At 38.7% G+C, this 17,055-nt stretch overlaps 1 protein-coding gene across 3 annotated transcripts; it reads left to right on the forward strand.

The window, feature by feature from the left end:
- Positions 1 to 827: 827 nt before the first annotated feature.
- On the forward strand, positions 828 to 15,855 carry si:ch73-252i11.1 (uncharacterized protein LOC553517 homolog). Of its 3 annotated transcripts, none has more exons than XM_044343534.1 (13): positions 828 to 1,401; positions 4,245 to 4,380; positions 5,125 to 5,980; positions 6,158 to 6,208; positions 6,323 to 6,449; positions 7,890 to 8,055; positions 12,440 to 12,560; positions 12,656 to 12,752; positions 12,861 to 12,939; positions 13,069 to 13,199; positions 13,605 to 13,753; positions 14,421 to 14,805; positions 14,869 to 15,855. In XM_044343534.1, exons 1-13 carry the CDS (start codon positions 1,121 to 1,123, stop codon positions 15,098 to 15,100), a joined length of 2,811 nt encoding a protein of 936 aa, XP_044199469.1. In that variant the 5' UTR covers positions 828 to 1,120; the 3' UTR covers positions 15,101 to 15,855. The 3 variants fall into 3 exon arrangements, with proteins under 3 accessions (XP_044199469.1, XP_044199470.1, XP_044199468.1); XM_044343535.1 differs by having other exon boundaries at positions 829 to 1,401; positions 14,953 to 15,855; XM_044343533.1 differs by having other exon boundaries at positions 836 to 1,401; positions 14,421 to 15,855.
- Positions 15,856 to 17,055: the final 1,200 nt, after the last annotated feature.

A 17,055-nucleotide genomic window follows, 5' to 3' on the forward strand; every position in this document is an offset into this window, starting at 1 on the left:
AGTAAATCTGCATTACTTTATTTTTATAAAAAATAATCACAGTAGGCGTAATTAGGATTTTTCTTTACCATATTCAACAGAAAAAAACTAATTTTAAAATTAAAACACCAAATAAGTGATTGCATGAGTATTAACCGTCTTTGAAATGATATATGTAAACTTGGTTATTCAAAAGATACATCATAAAGGTATTTTCATAGTCACTGGGAAGTATTCATATCAGATTTGTTGTATTTTTGGTCTGAAAAATGGGTTAAAGTAAAAAGTATCATTAATTTCCTCTGTCCCTTGTGCAACTAGAATGAGGTCATTTTCAAGTAAAGGAAAATGTAAGTCATGAGATCGCTGTAGGAATAAAACTATCAGTGCATTTCCTCCAAACACAAAGAACCAGCAGGCAAGACACAATAAGGTAGGTGGAGGTAGGTTTTTATCTGGTGGGAGTGACAGATTACATTAAAGAGATTACTGTAATCAGATTAAAAAAGTGGCAAATGTAAACTCACTCACTCACCCACAGTAATTCCACTGCAAACACTGAAAGAAAAGTTAATAATTGCTGCCGGTCAAAAACATGAAATACAGAGATCATTTGTATATTATAGAATGTTTTTAATTTTATTTTTCTGATACAAGGACTTAAAGCATTCAGTAAATTGATAGTGTTCATATGACAGCAAGTGATTTGGATATTTTTTGCAGTGTAATTTCCGTTTCATTCTGGATTAATAGTGTAGTTTACCATTAAAATCAATTTTATATAAAAATTAAATGCAGATATATTTATATATATATATATATATATATATATACATTTACCCATATTAATGTCTTTACAGTCCAAGACAGTGATATTTAACAGACCGGATATTTGTTATTGGCTCCTCTGTCCTCATGAGTCCAGGCCTGTATGAAGTCATATGACACGGTGACGCCCCCAAGCGGAAGACAACAGCGTTACAACATCAACCTCGGCTAAAAATAGTTAAGTTTCGGTTTCCAATCATCAGAAACGATAGGAACTTTTTCCCTGCTCAGCTGAACCGAGCAGTCACACAGCTGCTGCTTTTGCTGCTGCTTTCTTGAAGGTGGAGGGAGAAAGAGGAAGAAGAGCAGCACGATGATGGAGACCGAAATACTGAAATTCATCTGCGCCAATCATGGGGCAGTAAACACTGATGATTTGATCTACAATCTCTGCTTTGGCGATTCCACGAATGTGTCGGCGATTATTTGTAACCAAGATAAATTTGCTTTGTGCCATCCAAACGGACAGCCGAAGGTAGTGGCGTGGACCAGACTGAAGCTGTGCAGAGCCAGAGACTGTCATGGATCCTGCAGTGGTTTACACCTGTGTAAAAACTTCCTCTTCAACGGATCCTGCCGGTTCACTCAGTTGAGGTAAATATGTTTGCTTACTGAATGAGGCCTAAGGTGAGTCATTGCTCGTTAAACTGGCCTGTCTGCCTGATTGTTAGTGCTGGGTTGGCAGTTTTAGAGGCCTGTGGCTTCACAAATAGCTTTTTTTTTTTTTAAAGGAAGCTTTATTGGGTGTTTTTGTATGTGTGTTTAAAGATATTCAATGAAGACAGATACTACCACCGGTTTGTTTCTGTGTTGTAGCTACATTTAATGAGAGTGCATTAAATGTCTATGTGTTTAGAAGGCCACACGTGGTGCGTTCATGCACTGTTGGAAAAATCCGATATTACACCAGCACTCACCTGCCGTTCTGTCATGAAAACAACCCTGCAAGCCATACCGTGAAGGACACCTTGCAGTGCAACAGGCTCATTTAAAGGGGAACTCCACCGACTTTACACATAAAGATCAGCCTGTTAAATCAGCTGTTTAATGTCTTCTGTGATTTCAGAGGGAGCTTCCATAAGTCTGAGAAACACCTCCATGATGATGTTGTCAGCGTTTGGCTTGACACCCAAACTGGAGCTGTGGCGTTTGAAAGATGAGGACTTTTATCAGTCAGAAAAAGGTCTAACAAAATACGCTGTTGAGTTGCGTTATGGGAAATGTAGGATCCAATGCTTGGAGTGTTTTTTGGAGCTTGACCTATAATATGGACTAAAAGTCAGTATATTTAAGCCTTTGCTGCTATGATTTTAACCATTCTTTTTTTTTAATGGGGAAATATGAACATTTTCATATTCTGGGCTTCAGTCTCTGTCTGAAACAGGCTGTTTTAGCCTTTGTGTCTTTAAGGCCCCCCCCCCGATTAATGTTGGGCAAGTTACTTGAATATTGCAATTAATTACTGATTAAATATTACTCATTGAATAAGTAATTATATTACATTACTTATTACTCCGCAGCAAAAATATATACTTGTTACTTTATTTTCGTAACTCAGCCATCAGCTCTGTCAAAGTTGCCTTTAAACAACTCCTCCACACCTACACACTGTATCTTTTGTATTTAACACATGCAGAAATAGAAAATGAGACATTTGTGGTTTAACAAGCAGGCAGGATACAGTTTGGAAGAAGTCCCGACCTCAGCTGCACGATTCGATTCACACACCCTCCAACTCTGAACTAAACTAGTGTTAGGTGACACCTGAATGTAGGCGTACCTGTGGCTAACGTTAGCAAGCCAGCTAAACTACAACACAACTTTGGAATATCCACGAGTCGCATTTCTTCCCCTCTGGAGAGTCTGTGATCTGGACGCAGAGACCACACTGATATCAATCCTCCATTAATCCCCGTAAGACAGCGAGCACACCGACCCCCCAAGTGTAAAAGTAACAGAGCGTTACTGAGATTAATAACCGTAATATAATTTAGAAATAAGAATAATAAGAATTTCAAATTGTAATCCCTTATACTACTTTTTACTGAAAAAAGTAATAATATTACTGTAATATGGTACAAATAATGCCTTACTGCCCAACAGTGCTCCTGATGAGCTGTTCTGGTTGGCTAGCTTCCAGAAGTGTCACGGCCAACTTCCGGCTGCTTGGAGGCTCCATCAACAAACTATAATTATAGGATTTCACTTCTTTTTCTTGTTCTTTACTCAAAAATGTCTTCTCAAATACATCTGTATATGTTCGAGCTGAAATCCAATCTGAAATTTGCAAGCAGACAACGCGAACAACACATGGCCTTAGCAACAGCCTTAGCAACCAAGGCTACAGAACAGATGGCCATTTATGGGCATGTGTGACAAGCCGATGTCATCTTGTCGGCAAAGTAGAAAAAAACATCACAAACAATGTGTTTAGGGGGGGCTGAAGCCCTGCTTTTAACTTGCAGTGAGCATTTCTATGTTCTATACATTAACCCCAAGTTTTGGAAGTTTTACCATGTTTAGCATATATATATGACATTATAACGGTATATAAACAACAGAAAATCACAAAAAGCATAATATGTCCCTTTAAATGTGTATCTTGTGATTCCCCCAACTTTATGGAAGAGCAATACTAAATCACTTAAGTGCTCCTTTAATTGGCTGCTCTGTAATAAAAGCAAACCTGGAATACAAACGATAAACAAATAAGGACATCAACTAATTTGACACCTTGAAAAGTTTAAATTTGACGTTACCTTAGAATATTTTTTGGTAGCTTCAAAGTTATAAACAAATTGTCTGTCTGCTTGTTCCAATGTTTCACTGAGTGAACATATATATATATATATATATATACATATATATATATATATATATATATATATATATATATATATATATATATATATATATATATTAGTGAAATTACTAAATCTAGGATGCATTTTCTACTTTGAAATTTCATATGAACTCCAATCTAAGTCAGGCAATGAAAGCATGTCAGATATGGCGTCTATCTGTTTTTTACAGTTCTGACGCAATGGTGACCTTTAGTCTTCTCAACATGTAATTGTACATTTCTATCAATAAATCATTAAACACACACAAGTTCAATACCTTTTTGCAGTAGCCAATAGAACTAATATTTTTTTGAATATGCTTCGGTAGAGTTAGCTTTATGCTTGTCTATCATTTGCCTAACAGATTTGACTTTTGTAATAGCAACGCTATTTAAAAACTGACTTCCTGGGTTTCACATTTTCCAACTAGTGCGTGAATGCCTAATAAGCCTTCATATTAATTCAGTAATGTGTAATTTTACTGCATTGTACTGCATTTACAAAACATCATACAGAACTTTTTTTTTCTCCTGAGCAACTGTATATTTAATTAAAACTTATGACTGAACTATGTGGGGGGGGGTTTTTTAACAGGAGAGGATGCAGTTTCCCTCATGTGCTGGACTCTGCCCAGAATGCGAAGACACTGAGAGAGCATGAGCTGGAGAGTCTGAGCAGGACGGAGCTGTGCACACTGCTGCTGCAGAGCGACCACACACTCCTGCCTTCTGTAAGTCTGACAACATACAAGATGCACAGGAGTCATTCAAACAGGTCAAGGTGCAGATCTGTGGTAAAAACTGTGCCCTCAGTATATGGTCTATTCTTCTGGCCATGGTGATTCTCTTAGTATCAATACTAGCACCAAAGCATTCTTTAAAAGCTCCTGCTCTTCTATTGATTAATACTTTTTTTCATCTTTATAACCAGAATATTTTCCCAATGTCAGATCTTGCTGGGTAAAACCTGTATTCATGATGTCAAAACTATGATGTTCGGGAGGTATCATAGAGTAAAAAAAAACAAACCTGTGGGCATAGTTAGTTATTCGTGCCCTGGATTTAATATCACATAATATATTTTGCCTCCTCCTCTCTTGTAGAGGGCGGCAGATGTCTTTAGTGCAGCACATTTAGTAAGCTGGTAGAAGACAGCGAAGAAGATATTTATGAAGCGCAGCACAGTCTTCTATTCTATAAAATACATGTGAGGCATCTCAAAGATCACACAACGATATGTTTAACAGTATTAAATCCAAGCGACCCATAGTTAGAGTGTGAAGTGTACACGCAAGACAAGACATAAAGGTTATAAGTTTGCTAAATCAAGAGCACACATTATGTTATCTAAAAGTAGAAGCTGACACCTAGCAGTGACACTTAACTTGGTTTGAGGGGGGAGATATTTTGAGACCCTGTTGCAGATTCTCTTGGAGTTAATTTTGTTTCCTGTGGCTTCTCCTTCTATTATCCAGATATGTCACGATTACAACAACGGTGATGGGGTGTATGGTCGGTGTCAGGAAGGTGACGATTGCAAGAGACTGCACATCTGTGAGAGGTACCTGAAAGGCGACTGCTACTGCTCCAGGACTCATGATTTCAGTGCTCCACAGCCATTAAAAACCCTGCAGGATAAAGGCTTGCCTGACCACCTCTTTCGCTCCTTGAAGACTATTTATGCAAATAAACAGGTTTTGTGGCACCATAGCAAGAGGGGCAACAGAGGCAATCGTCAAAAGCAACAAAACTCTTCCTGCAGTGACAATTCAGCTGCTGCCAATGCCACTGATGCGGGCAGCGATGATGGAGTGCTGGAGTGGGGATGTGATGGGATAAATCCAATGGCCGCCAGAGGGAGAGGTGGTAACCGGGGCAACAGAGGCAACAGGGGCAACAGAGGCAACCGAGGCTACAGAGGCAATAGAGGTAACAGGGGAAGTAGAGGTAACAGGGGCAACCATCAACAGCAGCAACGAACCTGCTCCACTAGTGACATCCTGTCTGCAATCAGTTCCTTGAGTGTGAACAGCGATTGGGATCCAAACGATGACAACAGTGAACAGCAGCAAAACTCTTCCACCAGTGACGTCTCTGCTGCTGCCAATGACAGTGATGCGAGCAGCGACAATGGTCTGAACAGAAAACAAACGCGGAATCCGAATAAAACTAATAATGCTTTCAGAGGGAGAGGTGGCAGCCAGGGCAACAGAGGTAACAGAGGTAACTATCAACAGCTGCAACGAACCCGTTCTACTAATGACATTCCTGCTGCTGTCGACGCTGCAGATGATGGGCCAAACAGAAGACAGAGACCAAGGCCTGTCAGAGGTAAACTACAGCAGCTGAAAAAGCTTGTTGTATGTTTTGTCTCCTGGGAGAACTGTCCTTTTTTATTTGCAAAGTCATGTAGAAATGTCCTGTAAGGAGGGAAGAGTTATTTATGTGTAAAAACTTGTTTTCAACACAAAACAATACTTAATAGTGTACTTTTTTTGTTTCCTTTAGAAAAAACTGAGATATGTATGTACTTCATCAAAGGATACTGTAAACATGACGGTGAGTAATCAGTGAAATATATTGCTTCCAAGTGGTGTTACATACAAAACTTACATTGTTTTTTTGTTTTGATTAGGTGTCATTAATCTTCTCTTTGTAACTGATGTGCTCCAGATCGGTGTTTTAAGGCTCATGACAAGATGCCATACAGGTGGCAAATCAAAGAGGGTGACCACTGGAACGCCTTGCCTGATAACGAGACAATTGAAAAGGACTACTGTGACCCTAAAAACACATACAGGTACTTAGTACTGACATTCAATTGGAGTACTGTGTTTCATGTCTTTCACGCTCAGTCACTACACTGTGGTTCTGGGAAGAGATTATACTTAAAATCAACCATCTTGCGGTGTATATATACAGTAAGCAAGTTTAATCTTATAACTACAGTAAACCCAATCCTCCACAATCACAGCACCTCTGAGTGCAAAAAGACTTCAAAAGTCTACACCTTTGAGGGATCAACTGTCAATTTTTAACCATGCTAGCGGCATGGCCTTAAGAATGACAATGTCCGTTGGATTTGACTGAAATATCCAACAAATGTTGGACAGATTGTCATGAAATTTAGTACATATCCTTGGTGCATAGAGGATGATTCTTACAGTCTTTGGTTATCCCCTGATGGATTGGCACAAAAAATTGTACAGACATTCATGGTTCCCAGAGAATGTATTGTAAAAACTTTTGAAATTCTCTGACTTTTCCTTGAGTGCCACCATGATGTTGACATTAGGGGTTTTGAGTGAAATGTCTCAAAACTGTTGGATGGATTGCCATACAGTTTGGTACATTCATGTATGTCTCAGGATGAACTGTAAACACTTTGGTAATTCTCTGACTTTTCATCTAACGCCATCAACTGGTTAAAATCCCAATTTGTCCAGCACTTTGGTTTGTGATCAAATACCTGCAGAATTAATGACATTCCCATCAGCCTCAGCTGTACTTTTTGTTTAGTGCTAATTGGCAAATGTTAATATGCCAACACACAAAACTAAAAGTCTCACTTCAGTATGAACACAGACAGCTACGGACATGCGCATTGGAAAACAAGATGAGGACCTCATGACACCAATAAGAGGAGATTGTTTTATTTGGCTGAACAACAAGTAAAAGTCAAAGAAAGAAAAGTGTCTATATAAACAAGAATAGGACCAAGTATGGTAAATCTAGTACACTCTTGCAAGAGAGGAGAACCAGTTAGTGTGCTTGCAGTGTGTACTGTCAGCATGGTCACAAATATTGGGCAAACCTTTGTGGACATAGTGGACAGATGACGAAATTTATGTCACACTGACCCATGTGCCAAGGCCAAATAAAATTGATTTTGAGAGGATCTTGCTTCTATATTTTGATACAGTACTGGTTTGTTGGGTATGATATAAACCAATGAGGGATCAATCAGGGTAAATCAGCTAGATATAATATCAGTTATTACATTGCCACTTACTAGTACAGCATGAGCTGAAGTAGTGATGGCTTTTTATATAATAAATAGTAATTCTTTTGTAATTTCTTTCATTGAATTATTTGCATTATGACCTGTAATCAAGAGTGAAAAAGTCTGAATTGCATAGACCGCATCTAAAATGTGCATTTCAACTTAAGAATAGTGTCAAATAATAACTGTAAAATTAAACTTATCTTTATTTTGCTTTTGTCTTTGTCATCCCTTCAGTTCCAGCAGCCCACCTGTGCATTTTGACACGATGACCCGTGGGGCGAACGAAGTGCGACGACTCTCTACCATTAACTCTGTAAAGGAGCCGACCTTTATCCACACCACAGAGTGGGTTTGGTACTGGGAGGATGAGTTCGGAAAGTGGACCCTGTATGCTTCAGCTGTGAGTAACTGCAGTCAGAGTCCATTTTGTAGTCAGGATTAGTGGTGGTGATGCATGAAAAAACGCCAGATATTTTCACTGGATGTCACAATTTAGAGCATGATTTGGAGTGACCAGTAGACTATACACCCGTACACAAAATATTACTATTTTCAGGACTATTAAATGTTGACAACATTTCAGCATATGTTAAACAGTTCCAGTATGTTCTGAAGTCCTGTATTCTCATTTCTGTATTCTGTTCTAACCTATATTTTTATAGAAGCAAATGATCAAAATGACCATGTGTAATGTGAAAGGCGTCACTTATAGTGATGAACCCACAGAAGATTATTATCGTCAGTAATTATTGCCACGTTCCAACGTCTTTTAGCTCGTTGTTTTGGTTTTACGGCCTGCAACTTTATTGTTTTGCTTCGACCCTGTTTCCAGCAGCAGCAGGCAGCTGTTAGCGAAAATACTCTTATAAACCCACTATAGAACACCTGCCCAGCACCAACCAACAGATGGATGGCTGATGAACATAGTGGAGCATTGAGCAGCTAAAGTCAGACATTTCCCTCAGGAGTTGGTGGAAACAACCACAGAGCTAAAAGTAGAGTGAATATTGGACTTAAATTCATCAGGTGGACAGAAGCATGACTTACAAGTTTGAAGTCATTACTCTACAGCAATGACAGCTGATGAAACACTGATACAATTCCTAACACATAGCGGTTTCAGATAGCAGCAGCCGCCAGCTGTTTCAAATGAAGATATACACACTGACAACATGCCTCGGCAAGTGAAGCTAGTGGGGAGGATATGGGCTAAAAATGGTCCCTTGAATGGACACACCACAACCCTAAATGTGTCTGTGGTATTAAAACTCACTCTAATAAATTTTGCTCATGATGAGAAAGAAGTGAAGTGATATAAGCCTTCTAATGATAACACTCTGCATTGGCTGTGGTCCATGTGGACTCTGACAGTCAAGGTGGAACAGGCAGTCTCTTGCCTGATATTGGAACTGTCAACTCAACATGGTGGAGTGGGCAAATTCAAAGGTCTAGACCCAGGCATGCGGTCTCAGATTCTGCCATTTAAAAGGACAGAAAGTCAAAAACTCAAATCACACTGGGACTGAACCACCCACGTCATCCTTCCCACTCATGAGCTACTAAACCTGTGCTGAACTGACGATTACATGTGTTTATGTAACCCTGTAGTTCTTTATATTCTCTTTTATTCATTTTGTTTACATTATTAGACTTTTCTTCTCACCGTGCTGTGTTCTGTTGCTTAAGCTGCTACCCATGCACATCATTAAAGTTCATAAAATTGCAAAAATCATATCTTTTGCGGAGCTACGTTCACACAAAACAATCAGGAGGCAGAGAGGCTGCCACACTGCCTCGTTAGTCGTGAGAACAGGATGTGTGGTAGCATCTGTGAGGAAAGAGATTGACAGCAGATACTGTTGCCAGATTGCATAAATTTGAATTTGTCATGCTCATATTGGACTGTTGGATAAGGAAAAATAAGTTTGATGGCATTTGGTGGAGCGCAAAGCTAATCAATTCTTTAACTTTCAAAGCGGAACCCTCCTTAACACTTTACTCTTTGTCTTCCTTGATTTAAATTTCCAAAAACTTCCAAAAAGTGTGGAAGTTACAGATGCTAGACTTTCTCACCAGCACATGAACACAGCATAATAATGATTATATTTCTTATTATGTAAAGTTTTAACTTAAAGCTGTACTTATCACTATTTTTATATTAACAATGGATCAACTGACAATGTGTAATGTCAAAGGTGTCGCTCGTATTGACAAACCTGCAGAGAATCATGACCCAACTCTGCTTCCTCTCAGCTCTATGTAGCGTTTTAGCATCTTTGAGCTCATTGCGTTGGTTTTATGGCATGCATCTGTACTATTCTTGGTTCAGTTTCACCATTCTCATCATCATAATTTACAGCAGCAGCGGGCAGTGTGTTCAGTTTATAAGTTCTGATAAACCCAACACAAAGTTACACAGCCGACAGACAAAGCTAGCAACTAGCTTGTGACCATTGTGGAGCATTTAGAAGCTAAAGAACCAGATATTTCCCTCAGGAATTGGTGGAGATCAGAATGGAGCTAAAAGAGGAAGGAATATTTGACTTAGGACTCCAAATAAATGCTAATGTTGCTCTGTGTCTGCAGGATGTGTAAATTGGCAACTGTTTGCTAACATGTTAACAGCTTGTTTCCGCTACTCCCGAATGACCAAAAAAAGCAATTCATGCAGGTTTCAAAAGTTTGTCAAAATTAAAGTAATGTTAAACCTTAACTGTCTGAACTGTGAGCAAAAGTAGATCTACTCTATCATCTGATTTTCATTTTTCTTGAATACAACAAAATAATTGAATAATTTATTTTAATATATCCCCTAAACATCAACTTTTCATGAGCTGAAAAAACACCCTGCTTTCAGCTTTTTGACAGTGCAGTTTTTCAGAAGTAGGAGAATTTAAAATTAGGGTCACATGTATTGTAGCTGTGTATCACCGTATATGAATGTGTGAAAACATTTTGTATGAATACATTCAAATGTGTGAATGTGTACAAACATTTTGATCAAGCTGTGCATGACATTTAGTGAACAAAGGAAAAAGATTTTCACAAATAATATCCAATGTGTGAGTGCATAAAGATTTGCACAAAGGTCTGAAGTTATAAAAAATGTTTGCAATTACACATCTATGTGTTTGAAGGTGAAAAAAGTTCACACACAACTCAATTGTATGTGTGAATCCCAGGCTAACAGCTACAAATCAAACCTATGGATGCAAGTACTTTTGTCCCACATTTGATGCTTCTTCCTGCATAGCCAATGGGGATGCTCATATTTACATATCATTTGACTATCCAATCAGGATCATCATTTCACTGTCAAATCACAAAGCCAGGGTGCGAGCCTTTCTAGCAGTTTTTCCCTGCAGTCTGCTAAGAGGTATATTGCTAGTGATGTGCAAAGCAGTTCTTTTCTGTGTACTGAATCACTAGGATCAGTTCATTAAAAAAATTTGTTCTTGACTGGAGATTGACTGGAGCTCCGACTGCGTAGTCCCACTCACTGAACTGAAACATGGCCAAATGGTATATATTCCTCATGATCCCTGGCACTAGTGGAGCTAACAGCTAGCGAAGCCAACAGCTAGCAAAGCCAACGGCAAACGCCACAGCTAACGGCTAACTTCCGCTCAGAAAAGCCTCCCCTTAATCTATATTGTATTTTGTGAAGCACCTTATAACTCTGGTTTGAAAGGTAGCACACATGCCCCATTCAGTGAGTGTATCCTTATAGCTGTCCTCTTTTCAAAACAGTAACGTTATGTGTGTTAATGTGTGTGTGCGTGTGTGTGGCACTACGCCCAGTGACATTAAATGTTAACCTATACATATAAAATCAATATAGATAATGTTGTCATATGTCTGGATTGCAATCCAAGACCAATGTTGTTGAATCATTGCAGCTAAAAATTAGCAACCCAAATCACTTTGCAGGGAGGATACATTCTGTCACTGAGTGAGTGATTCAAGTTTGTTCATTTGTTCGCAGGAGGAATGTGGTGTGTTCAAGACAGCAAATACATAGCTGATTCATAAACTGATAGCTGATTTGAATTCATAAACCTTTGCACATCTGCTATGTACATTTTACTTTTTGCACAAAGTGTATAGGACTGTCCCAAGAAAGCAAAAATGTTCATGTGCTTACAACATGAATACAATACAATACAATTTCTGTGCATTTTTTAAAAACTGAGTTCACTGGAAATTTATGAATTCAATATGAATCAGCTGTGTATTTGCTGTCTTGAACACACCCCATTCTTCCTGCGAACAAATGACATGAATCACTCAATCACTCACAGTGAGTGTATCCCTGTGAAGTAATTTGGGTAATATTTAGCTGCAGTGATTCAACAACATCGAGATATGGTGATACACAGCCACTGTACATATGACCCTAATTTTAGCCCATACAAAAAGGCCTGTATTTTTTACAGGTTTGGGTTTTAGGACTTGTTGCTATGATACCAGCTCCAGATAAATTTTAGCCAGCTTTGAAGAACTAAACAATCCAGGCCTGTGTCAAATCATCAACAATCAAATCAAGCTAACTCAGTTATCCATGTATGAAGACCAGGGCCCTGTGTGACACAGCTCCCTGATTTGGCAGAGAAACAACACTGAATGGTGTATTGCTGTATTCAGTGAACAGTAATGTTTTTGACTGGAATTCACATGTATTTACAGTTTCTGTAGACAATAATGTCAACATGTCATACAAACTGGCACCTGATTGGTCATTTACCTTTGAGGTAAACTCAGACTTATTTTGTCTTGTATGACAGACTGGTGGACACAACCCAGCAGACATGGACAGCGCTAAACTGGAGGAGAAATATCTGGAAAATGACAAAGATGTGGTGGAGTTCACCGCTGGTTCACAGACATATTCACTCAGTTTCCAAGGTAAACAAAGAATATGCGAATGATCTCTATGTTTACAGTTGTGTGCATGTTGAAATATTAAAGAATTATTATAATGATGTCTTTTTTCCCCTCAGACATGATACAAACAAACAAGCGGTATGGCACTAAGAGGCTTGTGAAAAGACGGCCTCGATTTGTCTCCGCAGCTGACGTCCGAACAGCGAAAGAGAGGTATGACAACCCAATTATACTGTTAGTCCTTGTCTTTTCCCAACCTTTTTATAAAAACCACCTTGTAATAAAACTACCCCTGAACCCTAGTCTAATTTTTGTCCACAGAAGGCCTCCTGGTCAACAAGGTTTCACCACTATACCAGACCACTGGGACAAGACACAGATTCCTCAAAAAGGATACACGGTATTGTGAATAAATCACACCCTCAAACTTGATGATGAGTTTGGTTATAAACTTACCTTAAAAGTCTCCAATGCTTCAAAAATCTACAAATTTACAAAAATAATTTCCTTTCTCTGATGTGTTTTCCAGCGTGTCTCCCTCCAGCGCTCCTCAGAGGAATTCAAGGAGATCGAAGCCCTTTTCTGTAAAACCATGAAAGGCTTTGACATCGTCAAACTCGAGAGGATTCAGAACAGAGCTCTTTGGGAAGTCTTTCAGTGGTGCGTATTTCAAGTAGCATGTGCTGAAATGTGATTTTCAACTTTTTAAACAACAAATAACACATTCTTCCTCTAACAAATGAAAAGTTGAACAAATAAGCAGTAAAACGTACTGTTGCTCAATTTATTTTGCTGCTACAGAAAGTAGTTTCTGGTGGCTAATGTTAGCTAATGTTAGCAAACTTTAGCTAAGCATTGCTGTGTAACTGACGTTACTGAGTCAGTTCAGTGACTTTATTTTCTCTACTGAAAAAGATTTTGCATTTTTGACATTAATCATTACCCTGAAAATGCCACTTGTGTTCAAAAAGGCTGCGGTTACATATTCTCACTTTACTTTTGTGCACATTGCTAAACATACCAGCTTGATTTAAGTTTTCTGATTTATTTTTTTCCCATATAAAGGCAGAAGAATCAAATGAAGAACAACAGTGGGCACAGTGTGGCAGAAAAAAAGCTTTTTCATGGCACTGACTCCAAACATGTAGATGCCATCTGCCTCACCAACTTTGACTGGAGAATCTGTGGAACTCATGGAACTGCTTTTGGCAAAGGTGCGTTAAAGAAATACTCATTCTGGACTATGTGCTGAGCGGGGAGCAAAAGATGGGGCGATGTTGTCTTAAATTAAAAAGAAAATTTATTCTGAGATGGCACATCATGTTAAACCAATCTTAAATCTTAACATTGCTCACATACAAATTTAAAGGGACAGTTCACCCAAAAACCTGGGACTCTTTTTCTCCTCATCCAGTGTTGAAGCTGTCCATCAATTGTTTTAGAGTGACATTGGTCATAACTCCTCCCAAGACAATGTATCTCAATTTACTGTTTTGCTTAAAATGCCCCAAAAATACATTTTTAAAAAACAAAAGTGCTTCTTTTAAATCTGAAACGATGAGTTGATAAGTTGAACAAAAATGCCAAAGATTTGCCAGTTTCAGCTTCACAATTGTGAGAATTTTCTGTGTTACTTTGTCGTATGTGATAGACTAAATATCTTTGGGTGTAGACTGTTGCTCAGACACTTTGGGTGCTGGGAAATGATACTTGTGAAAAATAGATTTTCACTGTTTTGTGACATCTTAAAGACCAAACAAATAATTGTGTATTTAAGAAAATAATTGTCAGATTAATTGATAATAAAACAATCCCTAATTGTAGCCCTACATACAGTATAAGTATCCAAAATCTAAAAGCTCTTCCTGTTTCAAAACCCAGGTAGCTACTTTGCCCGAGATGCCAAATACTCCCACAGCTACACTGGTGACTCTGATGTCAAGTCCATGTTCATCTCACGGGTGCTGGTGGGGGACTACACGAGAGGGACCTCTGACTACCGCCGACCTCCTTCTAAGGACGGCGGGGACATAAACTTCTTTGACAGCTGTGTGGACGACTGCATAAACCCTTCCATCTTTGTTGTGTTTGAGAAGCACCAGATCTACCCTGAGTACCTGCTGCAATACAAGACCACACACCCGCTTGCTGACTTATATGGTGCAACACCGGCACCAAAACCAAGACCAGTACCAGCACCAAGACCAGCTCCTCAACCCAGCACACCAGTTTATCGACCCAATGTATCAGTTTATCAAACCAGCACATCCACATACCAAACTCGCACATCGTCTTACCAACCCAGCATATCCTCTACCCAAACCCACACATCATCTTATCAACCCAGCGCAGCCTCCACCCAAACCCACACATTTTCTTACCAACCCAGCGCATCCTCTACCATAACTCGCACATCGTCTTACCAACCCAGCACATCCTCTACCCAAACTCGCACATCATCATACCAACCCAGAACAGTTTACCAACCCATGCAATCTTCTCCACCTTCCTCACCAACCCCAGCCCAAAAGAAACAGTCTGATTCTTGTGTCATTGCTTGATGCTACAGGTTACACAGACCTCTTTGGTTAATTTGGTGATTTGATTACATGTAGTAATAATATCCACTGAAGTGTGCAGTGCTTTGCTTTTATGCAGAACATGACAATGTCATTTAAAGTGCCTATCTATGTGAAACAAAAAAATAACACTATAAAATGATTAATTCATTAAAATAAAGTCCAATAGGAAAAAAAAAAAAAAAAATTGCAGTGAACAGGTATTATTAATGACAGAGCTAGCCGAGCAGCAACTAATCACATAAGGGCGTGGTGGTGGGAATTAACATTAAATACATAAAAAATACATTTTCACTGTCAGTCTTCTGCAGTTGGTAAAATGTATCACAGACATGCCTGAGTGTGGATCTTATACATTTGCTCAGGAAATTTTACACATCACTATATGAATACTCATGTTTAATGCTTGTAATAAAGAACACTTCATATTTAGTAATTCTGCTGTACAGCTCCCCAACCAGCGGAGGGCGACAGAATCCTGTATCGACATTCGAAAATAAGATGGAAATTAATTGCTTCATTCGCAAAATGTAAATGAGGTTTTGAGAAGAATAGCTGAGCCGTTTCTGTTTCACGCAAAATGTTAAGGGCACCACTTTAATTTTGTGTGTTTCATTTGATTAGCATTAAGATTCCACTGCAATTAATAATATTGCCATTTCCCTAATTATTGTACTGTTTGCAATCACCATTGATTTTGTACTTTGAAAATAAATGTAATATTCATTTTAAGTGCACACAGACACACTGATTTATTTTCAGTATTACATTATATGGTATTCTTTGTTGCCGTTGTGGTTGTATCTATCTTTCTTTCTCTCGATCTCTCTCAGTCTCATAAGTGAATTGAAAACGCCACCAGCAGTCGGGTCGGGCCTCTTAGTGAAATGAGGCAGGACATGAAAAATGATCAATATGGCTGCTGGTGCTTCCTGTGACATTAGACATTAGGCTTGCAAATCACCCTCCCTCAAGACATACACACACACACACACATACACACAGGCCCCCTGTTGTCTTTCCCGACAAACTGCAGTGTGAATGGGAATATGTTTGCATGTTAAGATGCAGTTTGAAGGTATGCAGCAGTTACACAGACAGATTTTTTACATTGAATCATACTACATGTTATAGAAAATGCTGTGATTAAACTAAAGTTTCACACTTGCCATGACTGGCTTGAAATGGTTTATGTTACAAGACATTAAAATACTAAACAGTCTATAATATAAACAGTCTTAATACTTTTGATTTAGTTCCAACCAAAGAAAATTTGTCAGTTAAAGCTGCACTAATCAACATTTTCATATTAACAATAGATCAAATGACTGGGTGCAATGTGAAGGGTGTCAGTGATAATGATAAACCATCAGAGAATTATCCTCCGACTGCAGTTTTACGAAGCATTTCAGTGTCTTTCAGCCTGGCACAACTTTACTTGTTTTGGTTCACTCTCACTGCTCTCATCAACCTCGTAAAGCGTCTACAACATAAAAAATATATCTTTCAGGACTTCAGGGGCTTTGAATTTTTTTAACCAACAAGTTCTAAAAACTCACTGCAAGATACCTGCACAGCACCAGATGGCAGCCAAAGTTAGCTATTAGCCGGTGAACAAGGTGGAGCATTTAGCTTTTAAGAGCCAGATATTTCCTTTTAGTCTCCTTAGTTTGTAGAAAGACTGAACTAGAGCTAAAATGAGTGAAAATGTGACTTACATCCAATAGGTGACCAAAAACACAACTCCAAATCAATAATAATGTTGCTCTATGTCTGCTGAATAATGGCTTGCTAACACGTTAGCCATGTCAACCTTTGGTATAAGACAATGTTGTGTTTACAGCTTGTTCCACCGCTGCCAAGTGACCAAAAAACTCTCAGTACTGCTTTTAGCAATCTATTGGGAATCTATTTCCCTTTGGCTCAAAGCTTAAAGC

The sequence above is a fragment of the Thunnus albacares genome, chromosome 23 (assembly GCF_914725855.1).
Source record: "Thunnus albacares chromosome 23, fThuAlb1.1, whole genome shotgun sequence".
Taxonomy (NCBI): domain Eukaryota; kingdom Metazoa; phylum Chordata; class Actinopteri; order Scombriformes; family Scombridae; genus Thunnus; species Thunnus albacares.